At 67.3% G+C, this 24978-nt stretch overlaps 2 protein-coding genes across 2 annotated transcripts; one reads left to right on the top strand and one right to left on the bottom strand.

Annotated features, from left to right (window-relative positions):
* The first annotated feature begins 603 nt into the window (after positions 1 to 603).
* On the top strand, positions 604 to 7979 carry LOC136789416 (protein arginine N-methyltransferase 1-like). The gene is given in 11 exon segments (XM_066989473.1): positions 604 to 648; positions 2845 to 2851; positions 2854 to 2945; positions 3527 to 3681; positions 4059 to 4123; positions 4560 to 4702; positions 5086 to 5173; positions 5249 to 5364; positions 6006 to 6156; positions 7186 to 7307; positions 7708 to 7979. Coding segments are annotated over 11 exon segments (1053 nt in total). The 5' UTR covers positions 604 to 618; the 3' UTR covers positions 7792 to 7979.
* An 889-nt stretch (positions 7980 to 8868) lies between these two features.
* LOC136789415 (reticulocalbin-3-like) lies at positions 8869 to 12540 on the bottom strand. Its single transcript, XM_066989472.1, has 6 exons — positions 12379 to 12540; positions 11545 to 11735; positions 10834 to 11006; positions 10331 to 10391; positions 9607 to 9806; positions 8869 to 9058 (listed from the first exon to the last, which is right to left on the bottom strand). The coding sequence occupies exons 2-6, from the start codon at positions 11666 to 11668 to the stop codon at positions 8951 to 8953; spliced, it is 666 nt and encodes a 221-aa protein (XP_066845573.1). The 5' UTR covers positions 11669 to 11735; positions 12379 to 12540; the 3' UTR covers positions 8869 to 8950.
* Between the last annotated feature and the right edge of the window lie 12438 nt (positions 12541 to 24978).

Genomic DNA, 24978 nt, shown 5'->3' on the forward strand with positions numbered 1-24978 from the left:
AAAGCCCCCTGGGGGGGGTCCCAAAATCTCCTGGGGGGGGCCCAAACCCCATGGGGGGAGGTCCTAAATCCTCCTGGGGGGTCCCAAAACACCTGGGGGGTCCCCAAAACCCCATGGGGGGATCCCAAATCCTCCTAGGGGGTCCCAAAACACCTGGGGGGGCTCCATGTCCTCTGGGGGGGTCTTGTGTCCCGGGGGGTCCCCGTGTCTACGGGGTGCCCAGCCCCCCCGGGGGTCCCATGGGGGGGGGCACTGGGCCCTGGGGTGGGAGGGGGAAGGAGCTGGAGGCGGGGCCTCTGGTGGGCGGGGCCGGAGGTGACTGGCGTCGCCCGCAGCCTATGAGAACGCCGCGGGGTGGGGCTAAGCCGCGGCGGGGGCGGGTCTCCGCGGCCCGCCGTGACTGACACCTCGCCGCCCAATCAGCGCCCGGCAACCCGCCCCTTGCGGCCCGGCGAAGGCGGGGCGGGGCCGCGCGGCGGAGCGGCGTGCGCGCCGCCCAATGGGCCGCGCCGCCGGCGGAGGGGAGGCCAATGGGAGGGCGCGGGGGCGCGCGCCGCCCCGCCCCCGCTATAAAAGCGGGCGGGCGGCGGGGCGGGGGCCGCTCCTCGCGCTCACAAGATGGCGGAGGCGGCGAACTGCATCATGGAGGTGGGGGCGCGGGGGGCTTTGTGGGGGGGATTTCTGGGGCCGGGGGGGCCTTAATAGGGCCGGGGGGGCCCCAGAGAGGCCGTAAAGGGCCCGGAGGGGGCTCTGAGGGGGCTTTTTTGGGTCGGAGGGGGCCATAATGGGGCCGGGGGGGCTTTTATAAGGCCGGGGGGCCCCAAAGGGTCCTTAAAGGGTGGGGGGGGGCTCTGAGGGGCCGGGGGGCCATAATGGGGCTGAGGGGGGATTTATGGGGGTGGGGGGCCCATAATGGGGCTGGGGGGCCCAAAATGGGGCTGGGGGCCCAAAAGGGTCCTTAAAGGCCCGGGGGGGGGCTGTGAGGGGCCCCAGGGGTGGTCCCGAGGGGGCTTTTTGGGGCTGGGGGAGGCTCTATGGGGCTGGGGGGGCCATAACGGGGTTGGGGGGGCCCAAAGAGTCCGTAAAGGGCCCGGGGGCATCCGGGGGGGCTTTTGTGTGGTCGGGGGGGATTTATGGGCCCGGGGGGGCTTTAATGGGTCTGGGGGAGCCCCAAAGCGTCCTTAAAGGGCCTGAGGGGGCTTTTTTGGGGGGGCCTGGGGGGGGGGGGGCTGGGGGGGGCTTTAATTGGGCCGGGGGTGTCTTAAATGGGGTCGGGGGGGGTTAATGGGGCTGGGGGGGGTCCCAAAGGGTCCGTACAGGGCCCGGGGGGGCCTAGGGGGGTCCCAGGGGGCTTTTATGGTGCTGGGGGGCGATTTATGGGGTTGGGGGGGGGGCCTTAACGGGGCTGGGGGGGGCAAAGGGTCCGTAAAGGGCCGGGGGCTTTAATTGGGGGGGGGGGCTTTAACAGGGCCGGGGGTCCCCGAATGGCCCCGGGGGGGGGCGGCCCCACGTGCACGTGGGGGAGGGGCCACGTGGCGGCGGGGCCACGTGGGGGGGGGCGGCCCCCCCATTTAACGCCCCCCCCCCCAATTACACGCCCCCCCCCCCCCCCCCCCCCCCCCATGTGTCCCCGAGGCCCCGCCCCCGCCACGCGGCTCCGCCGGCGCGGGAACAAAGCGGGGGGGGGAGGGGGCGGGGTCTGTCGCGATATGGGGGGGCTGTCGTGATATGGGGGGGCTGTCGCGATATGGGGGGCCGGACCCGCCGTTTGGGGGAGGGGCGGGGGGAGGGTAGGACCCAGGAGCTGCTGCCCCCCAGCCCCCAAAATGCCCCCCCGCCCCCATTGGAGCCCCCTAAATTCAGGACCCCCCTCCCCAAACTCAGCCCCCCAGTTCAGGACCCTGCCCCCAAATTTTTGGGGACCCCCCAATTGGGGCGCCCCCCCGAGCCGCCACAATAGGGGCCTGTCCCCCCAAAACCTCGGTGCCCCCCCCCAAGCCATTAATGCCCCCACCAAATTAATTGTGGCCCGCCCCCCGAGCCCCCAAAATAGGGCCTTGCCCCCCCCAAATTATCCGTGCCCCCCCCCAGCCCCTTCTAACCCCCCAATCAGGGGGGGTCCCTGCCCCCAGCCCCCCTTTTGGGGTCTTGACCCCCCCCCCCCCCTTTTAGGTTCTCTCCCTTTTTGGGGACCCCCCAGCTCCCCCATTTTGGGGTCCTCCTTGCCCCCCCTTTTTAGAGCCCCTCCATTTCGGGGTCCCCCTCCTTTTGCCCCCCCCCCCCCGAGACGCCCCCTTGGGGGTCCCCGCCATCCCCCATTTTGGTGTCCCCCCTTTGCCCCCCCCCCTTTGGGGTCCCCCCTTTTGGGGTCTCCCCACCTTTTTGGGTTTCCCCCTTTATAGGATCGATCTCATTTTGCCCCCCCCCCCCCAAATTCGGGGTCCCCCCCTTTTGGGGTCTCCCCTCCTTTGTAGGGCCCCCCCCCAGCCCCCCCCATTTTTGGCCCCCCCTGACGCTGTCCCTTCCTCTCTCGCAGACCTTTGTAGCCACCCTGGCTAACGGGATGAGCCTCCAGACGCCGCTAGAAGATGTAAATATCCGGCAGGAGCCCCCCCACGACCCCCCCCCCAAAAAAAAGAGAGACCCCCCCCCCAAAAAAACCCCACCCCCCTCAAAAAAAAAAAGCCACCCCCCGCAAAAAATATCCCCCCAAAATCCCCCCGTTAATTCAGGGGCGCAGCCACCCCCCCGAAATCCGAGGGTTTATTTATTTAAATTTTCGTTGTGGGGGGGGGGGGTCGGGGCTGACGGGGCCCCCCCCTTTTTTTCGTGCCCCCCCCCCAGGTGTCGTGCCCCCCGCGGAGAGCAGCGCCAAGCCGTCGGCCGAGGAGATGACGTCCAAGGATTACTACTTCGACTCCTACGCCCACTTCGGCATCCACGAGGTAACCGCGGCCCCCCCCGGCTCCCCCCGACCCCCCTGACCCCCCCGGGGCCGTGCGGTGACGGGGACCCCCGGGACCCCCCGGGACCCCCCCAATGCTGTGCCCCCCCCCCCCCCCAGGAGATGCTGAAGGACGAGGTGCGCACCCTGACCTCTGGTCCTTGGGGGGGGGGGGCTGGGTTTGGGGGGGTCTCTCTGGTTCCTGGGGGTCTCTGAGTTCCTGGGGGGGGGGTCAGGGTTTTGGGGGGGTCTCTGCCTTTGGGGGGCCCCCCGACCCCCCCGTGCCCCCAGGGGATGCTGAAGGACGAGGAGCACATCCTGACCCCCTGCAGCTCTGGGTTCCTGGGGGTCTCTGGTTTTTGTGGGGGGTCTCTGGTTCCTGGGGGTCAGGGCTTTGTGGGGGGGGGTCTCTCAGCCCCCCCGTGCCCCCCGGGAGATGCTGAAGGACAAGGCGCACATCCTGACCCCCTGCGGCTCTGGGTTCCTGGGGTTCTCTGGTTTTTGGGGTGGGGTCTCTGGTTCCTGGGGGTCAGGGTTTTGTGGGGGGGGTCTCTCAGCCCCCCCCGCCCCCCGTGCCCCCAGGAGATGCTGAAGGACGAGGTGCGCACGCTGACCTACCGCAACTCCATGTTCCACAACCGGCACCTGTTCAAGGACAAGGTGGTGCTGGACGTGGGCAGCGGCACCGGCATCCTCTGCATGTTCGCCGCCAAGGCGGGGGCGCGCCGCGTCATCGGGGGTGAGCGGGGGGGCTGGGGGGGGCTGGGGTCCTGGGGGGGGGGTTGGGGGGCCCGGGGGGGGGGAGGTTTGGGGGGGGGCTGAGGGGGGTTTGGGGGGCTCGGGGGGGGGGGGGGGGTTGGGGGGGGGGGGGGGCTGAGGGGGTTTGGGAGGGGGCTGAGGGGGTTTGGGGGTCCTGGGGGGCAGGTGGAGGGGCGTTGGGGGGGTTTGGGGGGGGCTGAGGGGCTTTGGGGGGCCCTGGGGAGGGTTTGGGGGGGGGGGCTCAGGGGGTTTGGGGGGGGGTTGGGGGGCCTTATGGGGGGTTGGGGGGCAGGTATTGGGGTTTGGTGGGGGGCCCGGGGGGGTCTCTGCCCCCCGCTCACCCCGTGCCCCCCCAGATCGAGTGCTCCAGCATCTCCGACTACGCCGTCAAGATCGTCAAAGCCAACAAGCTGGACCACGGTGAGGGCCCTGCCCCGCGGCGCCCCACAAGTGCCCCTCCTGCCCCACAAGTGCCCCTCCTGCCCCGCGGCGCCCCACAAGTGCCCCGTAGCAGCCCCATAATTGCCCCTCCTGCCCCGCGGCAGCCCCCACCTGCCCCTAATTGCCCCATAGCAGCCCCCACCTGCCTTCTAACACCCCCTGCCCCCCCAATACCCCCCAGCACCCCCTAATGCCCCCGGCAGTCCCCACCTGCCCCTAACACCCCCCAATGCCCCCCAGCCCCCCTAATGCCCAATGCCCCCCCCACCGAGCCCTCCCCAGCCCCCCAACTGCCCCATAGCCCCCCCAACACCCCCCAGCAGCCCCCCACCTGCCCCGTAGTGCCCCCCAGCCCCCCCAACACCCCCCCCCAGCCCCCCCCAAGACCCCCCTGACGCCCCCCCGGCCCCCCCAGTGGTGTCGATCATCAAGGGCAAGGTGGAGGAGGTGGAGCTGCCGGTGGAGAAGGTGGACATCATCATCAGCGAGTGGATGGGCTACTGCCTCTTCTACGAGTCCATGCTCAACACCGTCATCTACGCCCGCGACAAGTGGCTGGTGAGGCCCCCCCGGACCCCCCCCCCCCAAAAAAAAAAACCAAACCCCCAGACGCCCCCCCGCCCTCCTTTACTCCCCCCTTGCTGCTGCCTCCACTCTGTACCCCCAACAAACAGAGCCTGGGGACCCCCCCCAAGAGCCCAAACCCCCCCTCAGACCCCCCACCAAAACCTCTGGAACCCCCCCCTGAAAAAAACCTGGACCTCCCCCCCCAAAATAAACCAACCCCCAGACCCCCCATTACCCTCCTTTACCCCCCCCCTTGCTGCCCCTTCCCCTCCGCGCCCCCAACAAACGGAGCCTGGGGACCCCCCAGGAGCCCCACCCCCCCCCAACCCATTTTTGGCCCCCCCAACTCACAACCCCCCCGTGCCCCCCCCCAGACCCCCGACGGGCTCATTTTCCCCGACCGGGCGACGCTCTACGTGACGGCCATCGAGGACCGGCAGTACAAGGACTACAAGATCCACTGTGAGTGGGGGGTCCCGGGGGGGGGTCCCCATTTTTCCCGTGCCCCCCCCCCCCATTAATTTTTGTCGTTTTTAGGGTGGGAGAACGTCTACGGCTTCGACATGTCCTGCATCAAGGACGTGGCCATCAAGGAGCCCCTGGTGGACGTGGTGGACCCCAAGCAGCTCGTTACCAACGCCTGCCTCATTAAGGTGGGGGGGCGGGGGGGTCCTGGGGGGGTTTGGGGTCGGGGGGGGGGATTACGGGGGGATTTAGGGGTCCTTGTGCCCCTAGGAGGTGAAATATGGGGGCCTGGGGGGTGGGCCTAATGGGGCTGGGGGTCCCTGTGCCCCCCCCCAGAAGTGTGTGTGGGGGTTTAGGGTCTGGGGTTGACCCAAGGGGGAATTGGGGGGTGAATTTAGGGCCCCCCATGTCCCTAGGGGGCAAAATGGGGTCTTGGGGGGTCCTCGCTACCCCCCAATGGGGCTGGGGTCCCTATGCGCCCCCCAGCAGCCTGGGGGGGGGGGTCTTTGGGGTGGGATTTAGGGTCTGGGACTGTCCCTGGAGGGGCAATTTTGGGGTGTAGGCGGTGAATTTAAGGGTCCCTGTGCCCGTTGGGGTCCTGGGGGTCCCCTTAATGGGGCTGGGGTCCCTGCGCCCCCCCTCCAGCCTTGGGGTGGGATTTAGGGCCTGGGGCTGTTCCTGGAGGGGCAATTTTGGGGTGTAGGCGGTGAATTTAGGGGTCCCTGTGCCTGTTGGGGTCCTGGGGGGGCCCCTTGATGGGTCTGGGGTCCCTGCGCCCCCCTGGGGGTCCTTGTGCCCCCCCCCCTGACGCCGCCCCCCCCCCCCGCAGGAGGTGGACATCTACACGGTGAAGGTGGAGGAGCTGACCTTCACGGCGCCCTTCTGCCTGCAGGTGAAGCGCAACGACTACGTGCACGCGCTCGTCGCCTACTTCAACATCGAGTTCACGCGCTGCCACAAGCGCACCGGCTTCTCCACCAGTGAGGGCGGGGCCTGGATTGGGGGCGGGGCTTATTGGGGGCGGGGGCTGTAATTAGGGGCTGTAATTAGGGGCAGGGGCTGTAATTAGGGGGCGGGGTCTGTAATTAGGAGCAGGAGCTGTAATTAGGGGCGGGGGCTGTAATGAGGGGCAGGGTCCGTGGGCAGGACACCCGCCCTCTCCACCGTTTAGGGCAGGGTCTAGAATTGGGGGTGGGGCTTATGATCAAGGGGCGGGGTCTGTGATTGGGCGGGGTCTGTAATTAGGGGGCGGGGCTGTAATTAGGGGCAGGGGCTGTAATTAGGAGCAGGAGCTGTAATTAGGGGCAGGGGCAGTAATTAGGGGCAGGGTCCGTGGGCAGGACACCCGCCCTCTCCATCACTTAGGGCAGGGTCTAGAATTGGGGGTGGGGCTTATGATCAAGGGGCGGGGTCTGTGATTAGGGGGCGGGGTCTGTGATTAGGGGCAGGGGCTGTAATTAGGGCAGGGGCTGTAATTAGGGGCAGGGGCAGTAATGAGGGGCAGGGTCCACAGGCAGGACACCCGCCCTCTCCACCGGTTAGGGCGGGGTCTAGAATTGGGGGTGGGGCTTATGATCAAGGGGCGGGGTCTGTAATTAGGGGCAGGGTCTGTGATTAGGGGGCAGGGGCTGTAATTAGGGCAGGGGCTGTAATTAGGGCAGGGCCCACGGGCAGGATGCCTGGCTTCTCCATCAGGACAGGGTCTGGAGTTGGGGGCGGGGCTTATGCTCGGTGGGCGGGGCTTAACGAGGGGCGTGGCTTAGCAAGTGGGCGGGGCCTGTGAAAGCGGGCGGGGCTTGAAAGCAGGGGCGGGGTCTGTGGTGCCTGGGGGGTCCCCATGGGGTGGTCTCAGTGCCCCCACCAACCCCCCGACCCCCAGGCCCCCCTTTCCCCCCTCCCAGTGCTTACTGGGGGCTCCCTCTTGGTTTGGGGGGGTCCCTCTCGGCCGGGGGCGTCCCCATGTTTTGGGGGGGTCCCTACACATCAGGGGTGACCCCCCGCGCCCCCAGGCCCCGAGTCTCCGTACACGCACTGGAAGCAGACGGTGTTCTACATGGAGGACTACCTGACCGTCAAGACGGGCGAGGAGATCTTCGGCACCATCACCATGAAGCCCAACGCCAAGAACAACGTGAGGGGGGGGGCACCGGGGGGGGGGGTGGGGGGGGGGGTCTGGGGGGTGGGGGCGGTGGGAGGGGGTCCGGGGGGCAGCAGGGGGGTAAAGGGGGGCTGGGAGGGGGCGAAGGGGAGATTCGGGGGAGAAACGGGTCGGGGGGGGATTTGGGAGTGGGGGGGGGGGTGTTTTGGGGTGGGGGGGGGGCTTTGGGATTTTGGGGGGGCTCTGATTTTTGTTCCCCCCCCCACAGCAGGGGAATTTGGGGGGATGCTGGGGGGGAGATGGACGGGAGATGGGGGTTGAAAGGGGTTGGGGGGGATTTTAGAGTGGGGGGGCTGTTTTGGAGTGGGGGGTCCCAGTGATTTGGGGGGGTCCCAGCGATTTGGGGGGTCTCTGACCGTGCCCCCCCCCGCAGCGGGACCTGGACTTCACCATCGACCTGGACTTCAAGGGGCAGCTCTGCGAGCTCTCCTGCTCCACCGACTACCGCATGCGCTAGGGCCCCCCAAACGGGGGGGGCCCAAGTGGGGGGGCACCCCCAAACTCCACCCCCTCCCCCCAGAACTTGGGGGCACCCCCTAAATTTGGGTCCCCCCCAGGCCAAGGGGAGCACTCCCAGACAGGGGGGCCCCCAGAATCCTTCCCCACCCCCCGTTTTTGGGGGGTTCAGTGTCCCCCGCGCCCCCCCCCCAAAAAAAGATGAGTTCATGGGGGGGTCTTAAATCCCCCCATCATCACGGGGGGGTCCCCAAGTGTTGTCCCCCCAGTACCATGGGGGGGCCCCATGCCCCTGCCCCCCCCCCATTGGGGGTCTCATCCCCCCTTTGTGTCTGGGGGGGTTCTGTGCCCCCCTCCTAGTGTTTGGGGGGGTCCCTGTGCCCCCCCAGATTAAGGGGGAGGTCTTTGGGGATTCCCCCCACACTCTTTGTCCCCTGGGGGGCTCCTGTCCTCGTGGGGGGTCCCCAAGCGTGTCCCCCCTGAATTGGAGGGTCCCCAAGTCCCCTCTGTCAATGGGGGGTCCCTGATATTGGGGGGTCCCCAATGTCCTCACCCCCCCCATCCCTTCCCCCGGGGGGGGGGCCCTTTCGGTTCGCCCCTCCCCTGCTGAAGTTGGGGGGGGCTGTTTTTTTGGGGGGGTGTCTCTGGGGGGGTGTCGGACCCCCCGTGCCCCCCCTTTCGTAAGTTATGTTTTTATATGGTGCCGTCGCCGAGGAATAAACGCAGCCAGAACGGGGCCGTGCCTCTGGGGGTGTCCCCAAATCTTTGGGGGGGTCCCAAATATTTGGGGGGGGGGGGGCTCCAATATTCGGGGAGGGTCCCCTTTGCCTTTGGGGGGGGGGTTCCCTTTACCGTGGGGGGTCCCCATTGTTTCGAGGGGTCCTTATTACCCTTGGGGGGTCCCTTTACCTTTGGGGGGCCCCATTGTCCGGAAGGGGTCCCCAATATTTTGGGGGGCCCCCAATATTTTGGGGGGCCCCCAATATTTTGGGGGGGCCCCCAATATTCGGGGGTCCCCTTTGCCTTTGTTCCATCCCCAACCCCCCCCCCCGCCCCAAAGACGTCACTTACATTGGGGTCGTTTTTTGGGGGGGGCACCCCTGGATTTTTATTCCCTGTCCCCGCAGCCCCCCCCAGGTCCCGAGGGGGGCCCCGGGGGGTCAGAGCTCGTCGTGCGGCCGCCCCAGGTCCTCGCCGTAGTTGGTGGCCTGGCTGCCCACGAACATCTCCCAGTTGCCCAAAATCTCCTCCTTGCTCAGCCGCCCGTCCTGGGGGGGGGGGCACGGGGGGGTCGGGGGGGGCACAGTGGAACCCCCCCCCCACGTTGGACACCCCCCCAACCCCTCCTCATTGCCCCCCCCGCCCCCCTTGTCCCCATCCCCAGGGGACCCCAATATCCCGGTGCCCCCCATCCCCCCAGCTGCCCCCGATGTTCCCCCCCGGGGGGGTCCCGTCCCTCCCCACTGTCCCCTCCCCCAGGGGACCCCGATACCCCCGTGACCCCCTTCCCCCTGTCCCTATAGGACCCCAATATCCCGGTGCCCCCCAGTGCCCCCACCCCCGAGGGGGGGTCCTGCCCCCCCCACCCACCGTGTTGCCATCCCCAGGGGGCCCCGATGTCCCCGTGCCCCCCCCCCAGCCCCCCACTGTCCCTATCCCCACAGGACCCCAGTACCCCAGTGCCCCCCCGGCCCCCCCCCACCTTGTCCCCCTACGCAGAGGACCCCGATACCCAACCCAGGGGCCCCCACGTCCCTGTGCCCCCAGCACCCCCGCGGTGCCCCAGCCCCAGGGGACCCCCCGGGGCCCCCCTCACCCCGTCGCGGTCGGAGGCGTGCAGCAGGTGCGCGGCCTCGAGCCCGGCCCAGTCGCTGGTGGGGGGGCGCAGCCAGTGCCCGACCTCGGCCGGCCCCAGGCGCCCGTCCCCGTCCAGGTCCCGCCCGCGCCCGAACTGCGCCCGCTCGGCGGCCACCCAGGAGGGCTCCGGGACCCCCGGCTCGGGGGCGTACAGCTCGGCTGGGGGGGTGACGTGATGGGGGGGTCACGGGGGGCACAGAGTCATGGGGGGGGGTCACGGGGGGGTCATGGGGGTTATTGGGGTGATGGGGGGCACAGCTCCCCCTCCAGCATCACCCAGGAGGGCTCCGGGACCCCCGGCTCGGGGGCGTACAGCTCGGCTGGGGGGGTGACGTGATGGGGGGGTCACGGGGGGGCACAGAGTCATGGGGGGGGGTCACAGGGGGGTTATTGGGGTGATGGGGGGCACGGCTCCCCCTCCAGCATCACCCAGGAGGGCTCCGGGACCCCCGGCTCGGGGGCGTACAGCTCGGCTGGGGGGGGGGGTGATGTGATGGAGGAGTCACGGGGGGGCACCAGGGGGGACAACGAGGGGCCCAGGTGCCCCCCTGCCCCATTTAGGGCCAAGGGACCCAGATGTTCCCATTCGGGGTCAATCAGCGGCTGCCACGCGGGGGCACAGAGGCGGTCACCCCCCCTCCCCCAGCCCCGTGTGCCCCCCCCCACCCCGTGCCCCCCCTCACCGATGTACTCCTCCAGCTGGATGAAGCCGTCCCCGTCCTTGTCCATGTCCTCCATCGTCTCCTGGGGGGGAATGACACATTGAGAGGGGGGACCCCATAAGGGGGGGAACCCTATAAGGGGGGGAACCCCCTTAAGAGGGGGAAACCCCTTAAGAGGGGGAGAAAACCCATGGGGGGGGGAGAACCCATAAGGGGGGCAGAAACCCTATGGGGGGTAAACCCTATGAGGGTGTAAACCCCAATGGGGGGGGGAACCCTATAAGGGAGGAGAACACCATAAGAAGAAGAGAAAACCCATGGGGGGGGGAACCCATAAGGGGGGGTGGAAACCCCATAAGGGGGGGGACCCCTTAAGAGGGAGAGAAAACCCATAAGGGGGGGTGGGGGCCCTATAAGCAAGTGTGGAAACCCTATAAGAGGGGCAGAAACCCCATAAGGGAGGGGAATCCTATGGGGGGGGGGGGGAACCCCATAAGGGGGGTGGCCCCATAAGGGGCGCTGACCGTGACGACGAGGGGCCGCATGTGCTCGAAGTCCTCGGGGTGCAGGAAGGCGTCCAGCTCGTCCCCCGTGGCCGCCCCGTCCCCGTCCTGGTCGGCGGCGCGGAACCGGCGCTCGTCCCGCGCCAGCAGCGCCCCGTAGGCTGTGGGGTCGGCCCCGTCCCCAAAACCCTCCTCTGGGGGGGAGGCACGGGGGGGGGTCGTGGGGGGCGGGAACACCCCACGAGGACCCCAAACCCGCAGCGGTACAGGGTGGGGGCGGTACGGGGTGGGGGTGTTATGGGGGTGGGCCGTTATGGGGTGGGGGTGTTATGGGGTGGGGGTGTTATGGGGTGGGGGTGTTATGGGGGTGGGCCGTTATGGGGTGGGGGTGTTATGGGGGACAGCGTTACGGGGTGGGGGCGGTACGGGGTGGCACTGTTATGAGGGAACATTATGGGGTGTCCCCACTATGGGGTCATCATTATTGCGGGACATTATTATGGGGGTATCACCTTTATGGGGTGCCACTGCTACGGGGGACGTTATTATGGGGTATTCCCTTCATGGGGTGGCGTCTTTATGGGGTGGCACTGCTATGGGGCGTCACTGCTGTGGGGTATTCCCTTTGTGGGGTGGCATCTTTATGGGGTATCACCTTTATGGGCTACCCCCTTTATGGGATATCGCCTTTATGGGGTGTCCCCGCCACGGGGTGCCCCCCGCACCCCTCACCGGGGGTCCCGTAGGCCTCCCTGCGGTACTCGTCCCAGCGCACGGCCCCGTCCCCGTCGCGGTCGTAGCGCTGGCGGCCCTGCTGCACGCTCTCGGCCCGCGCCCGGCGCCGCGTCCGCTCCATCCAGTCCCGCAGCTCGGCCGCCGTCACCGCGCCGTCCCCGTCGCCGTCGATCAGCCCCACCAGCAGCCTGGGGGGGGGTTATTGGGGGGGGGGTCAGGGATCGAGCCCCGACCCCCCCCCCTCGGGATGCTGGGGCTGCCTGGGGCATTTGGGGAGGGGTCCCGGGGGAGTTATGGGGTTTGGGGTGCGGGGATGTGGGGTTTTGGGGTGGTGGGATATGGGGTTTTGGGGGAGGTATGGGGGTCCATAGGTGACTGCCCCTCCCCCCTTATTGTGTCCTGGGGAGGGGGTTCTTGGGGGACTCTGGGGACCCTCAGGCCCGTGTTCGTGGGGTGTTTGGCCCCACAGACCTAGGACAGGGGTTTTGGGGTCCCTCAGTCCTGTGGCTAGGGGTCTTGGGGGGGGGTCCCCTTGACCCCACAGTCCTGTTGCCGGCGGTTTTAGGGGTCCCACTGACCCCACACTCCTAGGACGGGGGTTTTGGGGTTTCCCCTGGACCCCACATTCCTAGGACAGAGGTTTTGGGGTTCCTTAGTTGTGTGGCCGGGGGTCTTTGGGGGTCCCTTTGACCCCCACAGCCCTAGGACAGGGGGTTTTGGGGGTCCCCAAACCTCCATCCCCCCAGTGTCCCGTTGCAGGGGTTTAGAGGGACCCTTAACAGGCGGGTTCCTGGGGGGAGGGGGTGCGAGGGGGGTCCCGGGGGTCCCTACCCGAGGCGGTGGCGGCTCTCCCTCGGGCGTCAGCTGGTCGAAGGCCCGGGCCTGCTCGGGGCCCAGGAAGGCCTCGTGGTCGTAGGCGAAGCCGTGGGAGTCGTCGTGGGGGACCCGGGGTGGCCCCCGCTCGGGGGGGGAGCCCCCCGCCAGCCACAGCGCCGCCAGCCACAGCCACCCCCCGCAGCATCCTGGGGGGGCAATTGGGAGGGGGGTGGTAAGCGCCTTGTGGCGTCGTGCAAAAAGGGTCCCAAAGTGACCCGAATTTGGCCCAAAATGGCAGCAGGCTGAGGTGATGTGGGCCTGGATGGCCACGGAGCGCCCTGAAACGGCCCTGTTTGCACCCAAAGCGCCCCGAAACTGAGCCAGGGTGGGCCAGGATGTCCACAAAGTGCCCCAATTTGCACCCAAAGCGCCCCAAAACCAAGCCAGGATGACAACAAAGTGCCTCAATTTGCACCCAAATTACCCCAAAACCGAGCCAGGATGCCCCCAAAGTGCCCCAGTTTGCACCCAAAGCGCCCCAAAACTGAGCCAGGGTGGGCCCAGATGCCCCCAAAGTGCCCCAATTTGCACCCTAACAGCCCCAAAGCAGCCAGTATGCCCATAGACTGCCCCGAAGTGTCCCAAAGCAGCCTAATTTTCACCCAAAGCGCCCCAAAACTGCACCAGGGTGGGCCAGGATGCCCCCAATTGCCGTGAAGTGCCCCAAAGTGGCCTAATTTTCACCCAAAGCACCCCAAAACTGCACCAGGATGCCCCCAGTTGCTGTGAAGTGCCCCAAAGAGGCCTATTTTGTGCCCCAAAGCGGCCTAATTTGTACACAAAGTGCCCCAAAACTGAGCCAATGTGGCCCGGGATCCCCATAATGTGTCCCAAAGTGCCCCAAAATGCCCATATTTCCACCCAAAACTGCTTAAATTTGCCCCCTAAAATGCCATTATTTGCCTCAAAAAATGCGCTTATTTCCCCAAAAAATGCCTTTATTTGTTCCCAAAATGCCCCCAAACTGCCCCATAACGGGCCAGGATGCCCCCAAACTGCCCTAAAGTACCCCAAAATGGCCTAATTTGCACCCGAAGCACCTCAAAACTGAGCCCACGTGGCACAGATTGTCCCCAAACTGCCCTGAAATTCCCCAACGTGGACACAGAAACCCCCAAAGCGACCTGCACCCCCCCACCCTGATCCAAAACGCACCCAGAAAGCCCTAAATCGCACCAAATACGACCTGAAGCAGCCCCAAAACGTCCCGATTGTCCCCAAATTGCCGCAAAACACCCCCAAGCATACCCCAAATGCCCCAAAATGCCCTCAAATGTCCCTAAACTGACCCAAAACGCCCCCGAACTGTCCCAAAATGTACCCCAAATGCTCCCAAGCTGCCCCCTAAATGTCCCCAAGCTGCCCCAAAATGCCCCCAAATTGCCCCTTAGAAATGAACCCCAAATGCCCCAAACTGCTCCAAAATACCCCCAAAACACTCCAGACTTCCCCTAAAGTGCCCCCAAATTGCCACAAACCACCCCAAAACGCTCCCGAACTGCCCCAAAATGCATCCCAAACGCCCCCAAATCGCTCCAAAATTCCTACTTATAAAGGAACCCCAAATGCCCCCAAATTGCCCCAAAATGCCCCAAACTGCCCGATTACATCCCCAAACTGCCCCAAAACTCCAACATGCCCCCAAATCCCCTAAAATGCTCCCAAATCCCCCCAAACCCCCAAACGTGCCAAGCCCGCCCCAAACGCCCCCAAATGCGCCCCAAATTGCCCCAAAACGAGCCCCCAGATGCCCCTAGATCCCCCCAAGTCCCCCACGACGCTCCCCAATGCACCCCAAACGCCCCCAAATCGCCTCACAACGCTCCCCAAAGCGCCCCTAAATCCCCCAAAACGCCCCCGACCCCCCCACCCCTCCCAAACTGCCCCCACCCCCAGATTTTCCCCAAATCCCCCCAAACCTCCCCAAAACGCCCCCCTCCCCCCCCCCCAACCCCCCGCCGCCGCCTCCCCACCTCGCTCCGTCCTCGCCGGCCCCCCCCGGGGGTCGGGGGGGGGTCCCCGCGCCCCCCCGGCTCGGCCCCGCCCCCTCCTGCTGCCAGCCAATGGGAGGCCTCCCAGCCCACGTGGGGCCGGCGGCGGAGGGCGCTGATTGGCTGCCGCCCGCCACGTTGCTGAGCGGAGAAAGTTCCCTTGCCCAAAAAGAGAGTTTTTTCGGCCCAAAGTGTGTGTGGGGAGGGGAGGTGGGCTGTACTGGGGCTTAATGGTCGGTACTGGGCCGTACTGGGCGACACTGGGCCGTACTGGTCTGAGCGGGGCTGGGCTGGGTTTAACTGGGCTGGAATGGGCTCTACTGGTCTGTACTGGGCCATACTGGGCGATACTGGGGTGGGATGGGCAGTACTGGTGTGTACGGGGTGATACTGGGATGGGATGGGTGGTACTGGTCTGTACTGGGCTATACTGGGTGATACTTGGAGGGAGCAATGGTACTGGGCTGTACTGGGCCGTACTGGTCTGTACTGGGAGATACTGGGATGGGATGGGATGGGTGGTACTAGACTGTACTGGGTGATACTGGGAGGAGGTAGGTGGTACTGGTCTGTATTGGGCCATACTGGTCTGTACTGGGTGGTACTGGGAGGGGCTGTGTGGTACTGGGCTGTACTGGGTGATACTGGGATGGGTGGTACTGGGCTGTACCAGGCGATACTGGGAGGGGTGGGCCATACTGGTTGATACTGGGAGGGGCTATACTGGGCTGTACTGGGCCATACTGGGAGACCCCCAGTGCCCCCCCAACCCCAGTGCCCCCCAGGCCGTGAAATTGGGGGGGGGTCCCCAAAACTCCCCGGGGGGGGGGGCAGGATTTTGGGGGGGGGGATCAAAAGGTTTTGGGGGTGTCAGCGGGGGGGACAAATATTGCCCCCCCCCCCCAAAAAAATGGGGGGGTCCCTTTTTTTTGGGGGGGGGTCCTGGATAACTGGGGGGGTTATGGGGTGCCCCCCGTTTTTTTGGGGGGGGTTATGGGGTCCCCCCTGTTTTTTTTGGGGGGGGGGTTATGAGGCCCCCCTGTTTTTCAGGGGGGGGGTCCCGGCTAACGGGGGGGGGGTTATGGGGTCCCCCCTGTTTTTTGGGGGGGTCCCAGATAATTGGGGGGGTTATGGTGTGCCCCTGTTTTTGGGGGGGGGTTACGGGGTGCCCACCCCCTTTTTTTGGGGGGGGGGAAGGGTGGGGCCGCGGGTGGGGGCCCTGGGAACGCGGCTGCCGCCCCCCCGCCCCTTCCTGTTTGTGCGGCGGGGCCCCCGGCAGGAAACGGGGGGGGGGGGGGGGGGGGGGGGGGGGGGGGGGACCCCGCGGCCTTAAAAGCGGCCGGGCCCGGGGGGCCGGGGGGCGGCGAGAGGCGGCAGCGGGGTAAGAGCAGAGGGAGCGGGGACCCCAAAAACACCCCCCGGCCCCAAATCCCTGACCCCAAATCCCCCCAAGGCCCTAAATCCCCCCCCCAACCCCAACCCCCCCGACCCCAAATCCCTCCAACCCTAAGCCCCCTGACCTTAACCCCCCTGACCCCAAATCCCTCTGCCCCTAAATCTCCCCCCGACCCCAAATCACCCGGACCTGGACCCTACTGACCCCAACCCCCCCCCCCGACCCCTAAACCCTGTCTGACCCCAAATCCCTGACCCCAAATCCCTGACCCCAAATCCCTGACCCCAAATACCCCCTTACCCTAAAACCCTTTGACCCCAAACGCCCTGATTACAACCCCCCCGATCCCAAATCCCCCCACCCCCAATCCCCCCGACCCTAAACCCCGTCCAACCCCAAATCCCCCCCTAAATCCCCCACCCCCCAACCCCAAATCCCTGACCCCAAATCTCCCCCATCCCAAATTCCCCGACCCTAAACCCCCTGACCCCAACCCCCCCCAAATCCCCCCCCCAACCCCCTCCCCGACCCCCCCCCCGATCTGAGCAGGTCCCGGGGGCCGGGGGGGGGGGGTTTTGGGGTCCCGGGGGGGTTTGGGGTCCGGGGGGTTTGGGGTCGGGGGTGTGCCGGGGGGTCCCGCCGCGCCCCCCGCCCTCTCCCAACCCCTGTACCAGCGGGGCTGTGGCGCTGGTGCGGGGCGTGGGGGGGCGGGAGGAGGCACCCCGGGGACCCCCGCACGCACAGGGGTTGGGGGGGCGCCCCATTGTCCCCCCCCAAATGTCCCCAAATGTCCCCATTGTGTCCCCCCCATTGTCCTCGTGCCCCCCATTGTCTTCGGTGCCCCCCATCGTTTCTGTCCCCCCCACCGTGTCCCTGACCCCCCCCATCTGCGTCTGCCCCCCCTGTCCCCAAATGTCCCCAAAGTCCCCCAAAATGTCCCCAGTGCCCCCTAAATGTCCCCCAAATGACCCTAATGCCCCCCCAAATGTCCCCATTATGTCCCAACTGCCCCCGAAGTCCCCATTACCCCCCAGATGTCCCCTAAATGTCTCCATTTCCCCCAAAATGCCCCATTTCCCCCAAAATGCCCCATTTTCCCCCAAATGCCCCATTGTCCCCCAAATGTCCCCAGTGCCCCCCCAAATGTCCCCCAAATGCCCCATTTCCCCCCAAATTCCCAATTTTCCCCCAAAATGACCTGTGTCCCCCCAAATGCCCCCAAATGTCCCCAAAATGCCTCATTTCCCGCCAAAATGCCCCCATGCCCCCCAAAAAGTCCCAATTGCCCCCCAATGTCAGTTGCCCCCCAAGGCCCAATTGCCCCCCAATTGCCCCCCGAATGTCCCCCCAAACGCCCCATTTTCCCCCAAAAGCCGCCCAAATACCCCCACACCCCCAAAAATGTCCCCATTGCCCCCCAAGTGCCCCCCCAATGTCCCCAAATAGCCCCTAAATGCCTCGTTTCCCCCAAAATGCCCCCATACCTCCTAAAAATGTTCCGATTGCCCCCCAAATCCCCCGTTGTCCCCCCAAATGTCCCCATTGGCCCCAAAATGCCCCAATTGACCCCCGAAGTCCCCATTACCCCCCCAAATGTCCCCAAAATGCCCCATTTCCCCCCAAAATGCCCCCACACCCCCAAAAGGCCCCATTGCCCCCCTCAAACCCCCGGTTGCCCCCCAAATGTCCCCAAAATGCCCCCACACCCCCAGAAAATGTCCCCATTGCCCCCCGAACCCCATTGCCCCCGAAGCCCCCGTTGCCCCCCAAATGTCCCCAAATGCCCCATTTTCCCCCCAAATGCCCCATTTCCCCCAAATACCCCCCGAATGCCCCCATTCCCCCCCCCCACCGCCCCCCTTTGCCCCCCCCCTCCCCAGCCCCTCCCCCGGGGGCGGGGCCTCGCCCTCCTCCATCGCAGCCGCAGCCGCGGGGAGCCCGGCCCCCAGGACCCCCAGGACCCCCCAGGACCCCCCGGACCCCCCCCCCCCCGGACCCCCAGCCCCCCCCCCCCCCGTGCCCCCCCCCGGACAATACGAGGTGAGTGGGGGAGGGGCGGCCGGGTCCCTTCCCCTCCCCCCATCCATCGCTACCGCGGGGGCTGCTGGGATGGCCGCCCCCCCCCCCCCGAAAAATCCGGGGGGCTCCGGGGGGGCGAGCATCCCTCGGCCCCCCCCAGGGTTTGGGGGGGGGTAAAAGGGGGGGGGGCGATGATGAGCAAGGGGGGAGGAAGGTTTGGGGGGGGGGGGGCAGATATTCGGGGGGGTCGCAGATATTCGGGGGGGGTCGCAGATATTCGGGGGGCGTCCCAGATATTCGGGGGGGGGCAGATATTTTTCTGGGGGGTCCCAGATGTTCGGGGGGGCCCATGTGTAGGGGGGTGGGGCAGATATTTTGGAGGGGGTCCGTAAATGGGGGGGGGGGCAAATTTGAGGGAGGGGGGTCCCAGATCTTCGGGAGGGTCCCAGGTGTTTGGGGGGGTCTTAGGTGTGGGGGGTTCTCAGGTGTTGGGGGGTCCCAGTTTCGGGGGGATCCCAGATGTCGGGGGGGGTCCGTGGTGGTCCCCCCCCAAACTGAGGCCCCCTGCAATAAAACTGAGTCCCCCCAAAAAATTGAGACCCCCCCCAAATTGAGACCCCCCCCCGAAAAGATGAGATCCCCCCAATGGGACCCCCAAAAAATGCCCCCCATTGTTCCCCCCAATCCCCTCCCCAAATTAATGCCCCCAATTAATTACCCCCCCAAATTAATTACCCAAATTAATTAACACCCCCCCGAATTAATTACCCCCCCAGCATGGCGGAGGCGCGTGCGGCCTCGGCCCTGGGGGCTGCGCTGGGGGCTCCGGGGGGGGCTCCGGGCCCCCCCCTGCTGCGGCTGGGGCTGGCGGCGCTGCGGGGCGGCGGGAGGCGGCTGCGGCACCTGCGGGTACGGGGGGCATTACTGGGGGGGGGCATTTCCTGGGGGGGGGGGGGGGCATTGGGGGCACCCCAAGAGATAAGGGTGGGGGACCCCCAGGGGTTCGGGGGGGGGGGGGGGGGGGGGGGGGGAGTTGAGGGGCTTGGGGGGGGGGGTATGGGGGGGCACCCAAATTGGGGGGGGCACGAAGAAATGGGGGCGGGGGGCGGTTGGGGGGCAGGAGGGTGTTGGGGGGCTGGGGGGGGAATGGGGGCACCCAAATTGGGGGGGGCAGGAATAAATGGGGGGTCAGGAAGTTTTTGGGGGGTCATGGGGGGACGGGGGGGGCTGGCACCAAGATGGGGGGGGGGGCACAAAATTGTTGGGGGGGGGATTTGGGGGGTGCCCTAAATTGGGGGGGCGCCCCATTTTTTTTTTGGGGGGTACCCCAAATTTGATGAAATCCAGGCTTGGTAGGGGGGGGCAAATTTGTTGGGGGTGCATGGGGGAGGATTTTTGGGGGGCTACAACGCCGAGATGTGGTTGGGGGGTGTTATGGGTGGGGGTTATGGGGGGTCCCCCTAATTTCTGCCCCCCCAGGCGCACCCCGCGGGCCCCCGGACCTGGCTCTTCCTGGGGGGCCCTGGGGCTGTGCGAGGCCGCGGGGCTCGACCCCTCCCTGGGGGTGGTGGGGGCCATCGCAGGGGGGCTCCCCCAAAGGTGAGGGGGGGCTGGGGGGGGCAAATTTATGGGGTCTGGGGGGGGGAGGGTCCCATAAATGTATGGGGTCTGGGGAGGGTAAATGGATGGGGGGTCCCCCAAATATTTGGGGTCTGGGGGGTAAATTGAGGGGGGGGCTCCCCCAAAGGTGAAGGGGGGCTGGGGGGGGGGGCTAAATTTATGGGGGTCTGGGGGGGGTCCCCAAATGTATGGGGTCTGGGGGGGGTAAATGGAGGGGGTCCCCCAGATATTTGGGGTCGGGGGAAGTGTCGTGGGGGGGTCCCCTAAAAGGGGTCCAGGGGTCTTGAGGGGGGGGTCCTGGGGGTGGTTTGGGGGCTCCAAGTGGTCTTGGGTGGGGTCATTGCTGGGGGGGGGGGGGGTGTCCCTAAAATTATGGGGGGGGTCTGAAGTATTGGGGGGGTTGAAATATTGGGGGGGTCCTGAAGTTTTGGGGGTCTGAAGTATTGGGGGGTCTGAAATATTGGGGGGGTCACTTTGGGGGGGTCACTTTGGGGGGGTCACTTTCGGGGGGTTCCCCAAAACGATGGTTATGGGGGGTCAATGCGCTGCCTGTGGGGGTTTGGGGGGGGGGGGGTGTTTTTGGGGGGGGGTCCCGTAACGCCCCCCCCAGCCCCCTGCTGCCCGGGGGCGCGGGGGGGCCTGGCGCTGCTGCTCTTCGCCTCGGGGCTGTGGCTGCTGCTGGGCCTCATCCTGCGCCTGGGGCTGCGCCTGCTGCTGGGGGGCACCGCGGGGGTCCTGGGGGGGGCCGGGCCCCCCCCGCCTCTGGATGGTATGGGGGGCTGGGGGGTCCTGGGGGGGGGTAACGGGGGGGGATTGGGGGATCTGGGGGGGGGTTATAGGGGTATTGGGGGGGTATTGGGGGGGCCGTAGGGGGTCCTGGGGGGTATTGGGGGATTTAGAGGGGGCTAGAGGGGGTCGGGGGGGGGTTATGGGGATACTGGGGGGGCTCCTGGGGGATCTGGGGGGCTTTGGGGGTATTGAGGGGGTAAAGGGGGATCTGGGGGGGGGGTTATAGGGGTATTGGGGGGTACTGGGGGCCTGTAGGGGGTCCTGGGGGGTCCAGGGGGCAGTATTGGGGGATTTGGGGGGTTATAGGGGCATTGGGGGGGATTTGGGGGGGTATAGGGGGTCCTGGGGGATTTGGGGGGGGGGGGGTTATGGGGTATTGGGGTGGTACTGGTGGGGGTATTGGGGGATCTGGGGGGTATTGGGGGAGTATTGGGGGATTTGAGGGGGGCTAGAGGGGGTCCTGGGGGGGTTACAGGGGTATTGGGGGATTTGGGGGAGTTATAGGGGTACTGGGGGGATTTGGGGGGGCTATAGGGGGTCTTGGGGTGGTCGTGGGGGATTTGGGGGGGTTATAGGGGTACTGGGGGATCTGGGGGGGCTATGGGGTGTTGGAGAGTTGGGGGGCTATGGGGAGGCTCCTCCGGGTGTCCATGATGATTTGGCAGGGGGATATTTTTGGGGGGAGGGGTTGTGTGTTTTGGGGGGGGGGGGGGGGGGGCTGTATATTTTCTGGGGGGGGGGTCCCAGCACGGTTTGGGGGCGCAGGCGCTGGTGCGGATGTTTGCGGGGCGCCGGCCGCGGCTGCACAGCTTCCAGGGGGTGCTGCCCCCTGCCGCTGCCCCCCTCCGCGAGACCCTGCGCCGGGTGAGCCGGGGGGGGGGCACGAGGGGGGCTGGGGGGGGGGTCTGTGGGGGGTGGAAAGGGGAATTTGGGGTATGGGATGGGGGGGGGGGGCTGGAGGGGGTATTAGGGGGGTGGGGAGGGTTATAGGGATTCGGGGGGGATTTGCGGGGGGGTTATAGGGGTCTGGGTGGGGGGATTAGGGGATTTGGGGGGGTTATAGGGGTAATGGGGGGGGTTATAGGGGTCTGGGGGGGAATCAGGGGATTTGGGGGGTTATGGGGGTCTGGGGGGGGGGTTATGGGGGTCTGGGGGGGGGGTTATAGGGGTAATGGGGGGGAATCAGGGGATTTGGGGGGGGTTATGGGGGTCTGGGGGGGTTATAGGGGTCTGGGGGGAATTAGGGGATTTGGGGGGGGGGTTATATGTGTCTGAGAGATATTAGGTGTCCGGGGGGGAATTAGGGGTAATGGGGGGGGTTATGTGAGTCTGAGGAGTATTAGGGGATTTTGGGGGGGTATAAAGGGCCGTGGGGGGGCTATGGGGTTCTGGGGACACCTATTGGGGGGTCCCCATGGGTCTACAGGGGGGTCCTTGGGGGTCCTCGGGGTTGTGGGGTGTGGATGGGGAGGTGCTGCCCCCCCCCATTAGATCCCCCCCCCCCATTAAATCCCCCCCCCAGTACCTGGCCTCGCTGGAGCCCCTGGGGCCGGGGGGCCGCGGGAGGAGGCGGCGGCGCTCGCCTGCGCTTTTGGGGGGGGGCCGCGGGCCCCCGGCTGCAGCGGTGGCTGCGCCTGCGCTCCTGGCTGCTGCCCTGCTACGTGAGCGGGGGGGGGGCCGGGGGGCCGGGGGGGTCTGGGGGGGGTTGGGGAGGGCTCCTGGGGGGTCCTGGGGGTGGTCTGGGGGGTTGGGGGGCGCGGGGGGTGTCCTAAGGGGGTTCTGGGGGGAGTGGGGGCATCCATAAGGGGGGCTGGGGGGGGCATGGGGGGTGGCTAAGGGGGGTGGGGGTCTCTTTGGGGGGGCTGGGGGGTCCTGGGGGTTCCCTACGGGGCTTTGGAGTCTCTGTGGGGTCCGGGGGGCTTAATGGGGTCTTGGGGGGTCCTGCGGGGGGGGGGCTGGGGGTCTTTTTGGGGTTCTGGGGGGGTCCTGGGGGTCCCTATGGGATTCTGGGATCCCTGAGGGTTCTTGGGGGGGGGGGTTCTGCTGGGTGGGGCTCTGGGGGGGTCGCTGTGGGGCTCGGGGGTGCCCGGGGGTCCCCAGGGGCCTTGTGGCCATTTTGGGGTCCCCCCATTTGCCCCCCCCCCCCCCGATTTGCCCCCCAGCTGAGCGAGCTGTGGGAGGAGCACGTGCACCTGCGGGCACGCGGCCCCCTCCCCGTCAACAGCACCTCCTACGTCATGGTGAGGGGGCGCGGGGGGCACGCTGGGGGGGGGCACGCTGGGGTCTGGGGGGGGGCATGTTGGGGTCTGGGGGGGGCACGTTGGGGTCTGGGGGGGCACGTTGGGGTCTGGGGGGGGACTTTGGGATCTGGGGGGGGGCACATTGGGGTCGGGGGGGGCACTTTGGGATCTGGGGGGGGGCACGCTGGGGGGGGGGGCACGCTGGGGTCTGGGGGGGCACATTGGGGTCTGGGGGGGCACATTAGGGCCGGGGGGCACAATGGGGTCTGGGGGGGCACATTGGGGTCTGGGGGGGCACATTAGGGCCGGGGGGCACAATGGGGTCTGGGGGGACACATTGGGGTCTGGGGGGCACATTAGGGCCGGGGGGGCACAATGGGGTCTGGAGGGGGCACATTGGGGTCTGGAGGGGCACTTTTGGATCTGGGGGGCACATTGGGATCTGGGGGGGACACATTGGGGTTTGGGGGGGGCACACTGGGGTCTGGAGGGGCACTTTGGGATCTGGGGGGGCACATTGGGGTCGGGGGGGCACATTGGGGTCTGGAGGGGGCACATTAGGGCCGGGGGGCACATTGGGGTCTGGGGGGGCACATTGGGGTTTGGGGGGGGCACATTGGGGTCTGGAGGGGCACTTTTGGGTCTGGGGGGGGCACATTGGGGTCGGGGGGACACATTGGGGTCTGGGGGGGCACTTTGGGGTCTGGAGGGGCAGTTTGGGATCTGGGGGGAGGCACGTTGGGGTCGGGGGGGCACATTGGGGTCTGGGGGGGCACTTTGGGGTCTGGAGGGGCACTTTTGGGTCTGGGGGGGGGGCACATTGGGGTCGGGGGGACACATTGGGGTCTGGGGGGCACTTTGGGGTCTGGAGGGGCAGTTTGGGATCTGGGGGGGCACATTGGGGTCTGGGGGGGGCACTTTGGGGTCTGGAGGGGCACTTTGGGATCTTGGGGGGCACATTGGGGTCTGGAGGGGCAGTTTGGGATCTGGGGGAGGGCACATTGGGATCTGGGGGGGCACATTGGGGTCTGGAGGGGCAGTTTGGGATCTGGGGGGGGCACATTGGGGTCGGGGGGGGCACAATGGGGTCTGGGGGGCACATTGGGGCCGGGGGGGGAGGTCACATTTGGGGGGGGCACATTGGGATCGGGGGGGCACTTTGGGGTCTGGAGAGGGGCACATTGGGGTCGGGGGGGGGCACAACTCCATATCCCCTTTAGGGGTGTTGGGATGGAAATTAGGGACCCCGGTGCCCGTGGCGGGGGGTTATGGGGGGGGAGGTATTTTGGCGGGGGGGGTACAGCTGAGGTGCCCCCACAGGACCTGCTGGGCCCCCCCCGACGCGGCTCCAGGCCGCCCCGTGCCGCCAACGCCACCTTCGGGCTCCTGCGGTTCCGCAGCCTGGTGGAGAGCGGGGAGCTGCCCCCCGTAATGTGGGGGGGGGGGGGGGGGGGGGGCGGGGGGGGGGGCTGGGGGGGGGGATTGGGGGGCGATTGGGGGTCCTGGGGGGGGAATGGGCGGGATTCAGGGGGATCTGGGGTCTGGGGGGGATTGGGGGGGGGATTTGGGGGTCCTGGGGGGGGGGGATTTAGGGTCTGGGGGGTGCAATTTGGGGGTCCTGGGGGGACTTTGGGGGGGATCTGGGGGGGGGATTTGGGGGTCCTGGGGGGGGGAATGGGGGGATTCAGGGGGATCTGGGGTCTGGGGGGGGGATTTGGGGGGGGATTTAGGGATCCTGGGGGGATTTGGGGTCTGGGGGGGGCAATTTGGGGGTCCTGGGGGGACTTCGGGGGGGATTTGGGGATCCAAGGGAGTTTGGGGGGCATTTGAGGGGGGATTGGGGGTCCTTGTGGGGAGATTGGGGTCGGGGGGGCTGATTTGAGGTGCCCCCCCAGGTGCTGTTCCGGGGGCGCTGCCCACCTGCTCGGCGCAGTACGGCCGCATCTTCGACAGCTCCCGCATCCCCGGGGAGTGTGTGGGTACGGACCCCCCCCACCCCAAAACCCCCGGCACCCCCAAATCCCCCCAAGCCCCCTTCAGGGACCCCAAAATCCCCTGGGGACCCCCAAAAGCCCCCAGGGACCCCCCCCACCCCCCCCCCCGACCCCTCTTACGGCCTCAAAACCCCCTGGGGACCCCAAAAGCCCCCCCAGGGACCCCCCCCCCCAACCCCCCTTTGGGGACCTCCAACCCCCCCCCCAGACCCCTCTTACGGCCCCAAAACCCCCCTAGGGACCCCCAAAGCCCCCCAGGGACCCGCAACCCTCCCCCCAGCCCCCCCGGGGTTATTTGGGGTGGGGGTCGGGGGATTTTTTTAGGGGGGGAGTACCCTGACGTGTGCTCCCCCCCCCCAGACCGGCTGTGGCGCGGCGGGGACGGCGGCCACGTGGTGGTGGCGCGGGGGGGCACTTTTAGGGTGCCGGTGAGGTGGGGGGCGCCCCCTGACCCCCCGGGAGCTGCAGGCCCAGTTCCAGCGGGTGCTGGAGGAGACGGGGGGCAG

This window comes from Anser cygnoides, unplaced genomic scaffold (genome assembly GCF_040182565.1).
Source record: "Anser cygnoides isolate HZ-2024a breed goose unplaced genomic scaffold, Taihu_goose_T2T_genome scaffold_44_1, whole genome shotgun sequence".
Classification (NCBI taxonomy): domain Eukaryota; kingdom Metazoa; phylum Chordata; class Aves; order Anseriformes; family Anatidae; genus Anser; species Anser cygnoides.

Excerpts from the sequence above, each read along its gene's own strand:
- LOC136789415 (XM_066989472.1), bottom strand. The coding sequence starts at position 11,668 with ATGGAGCGGACGCGGCGCCGGGCGCGGGCCGAGAGCGTGCAGCAGGGC. Across the intron at positions 10,392-10,833 it reads TGCGGCCCCTCGTCGTCACG|GAGACGATGGAGGACATGGA; the intron begins GTCAGCGCCCCT and ends ATTCCCCCCCAG. Across the intron at positions 9,807-10,330 it reads CCAGCTGGAGGAGTACATCG|CCGAGCTGTACGCCCCCGAG; the intron begins GTGAGGGGGGGC and ends TCACCCCCCCAG.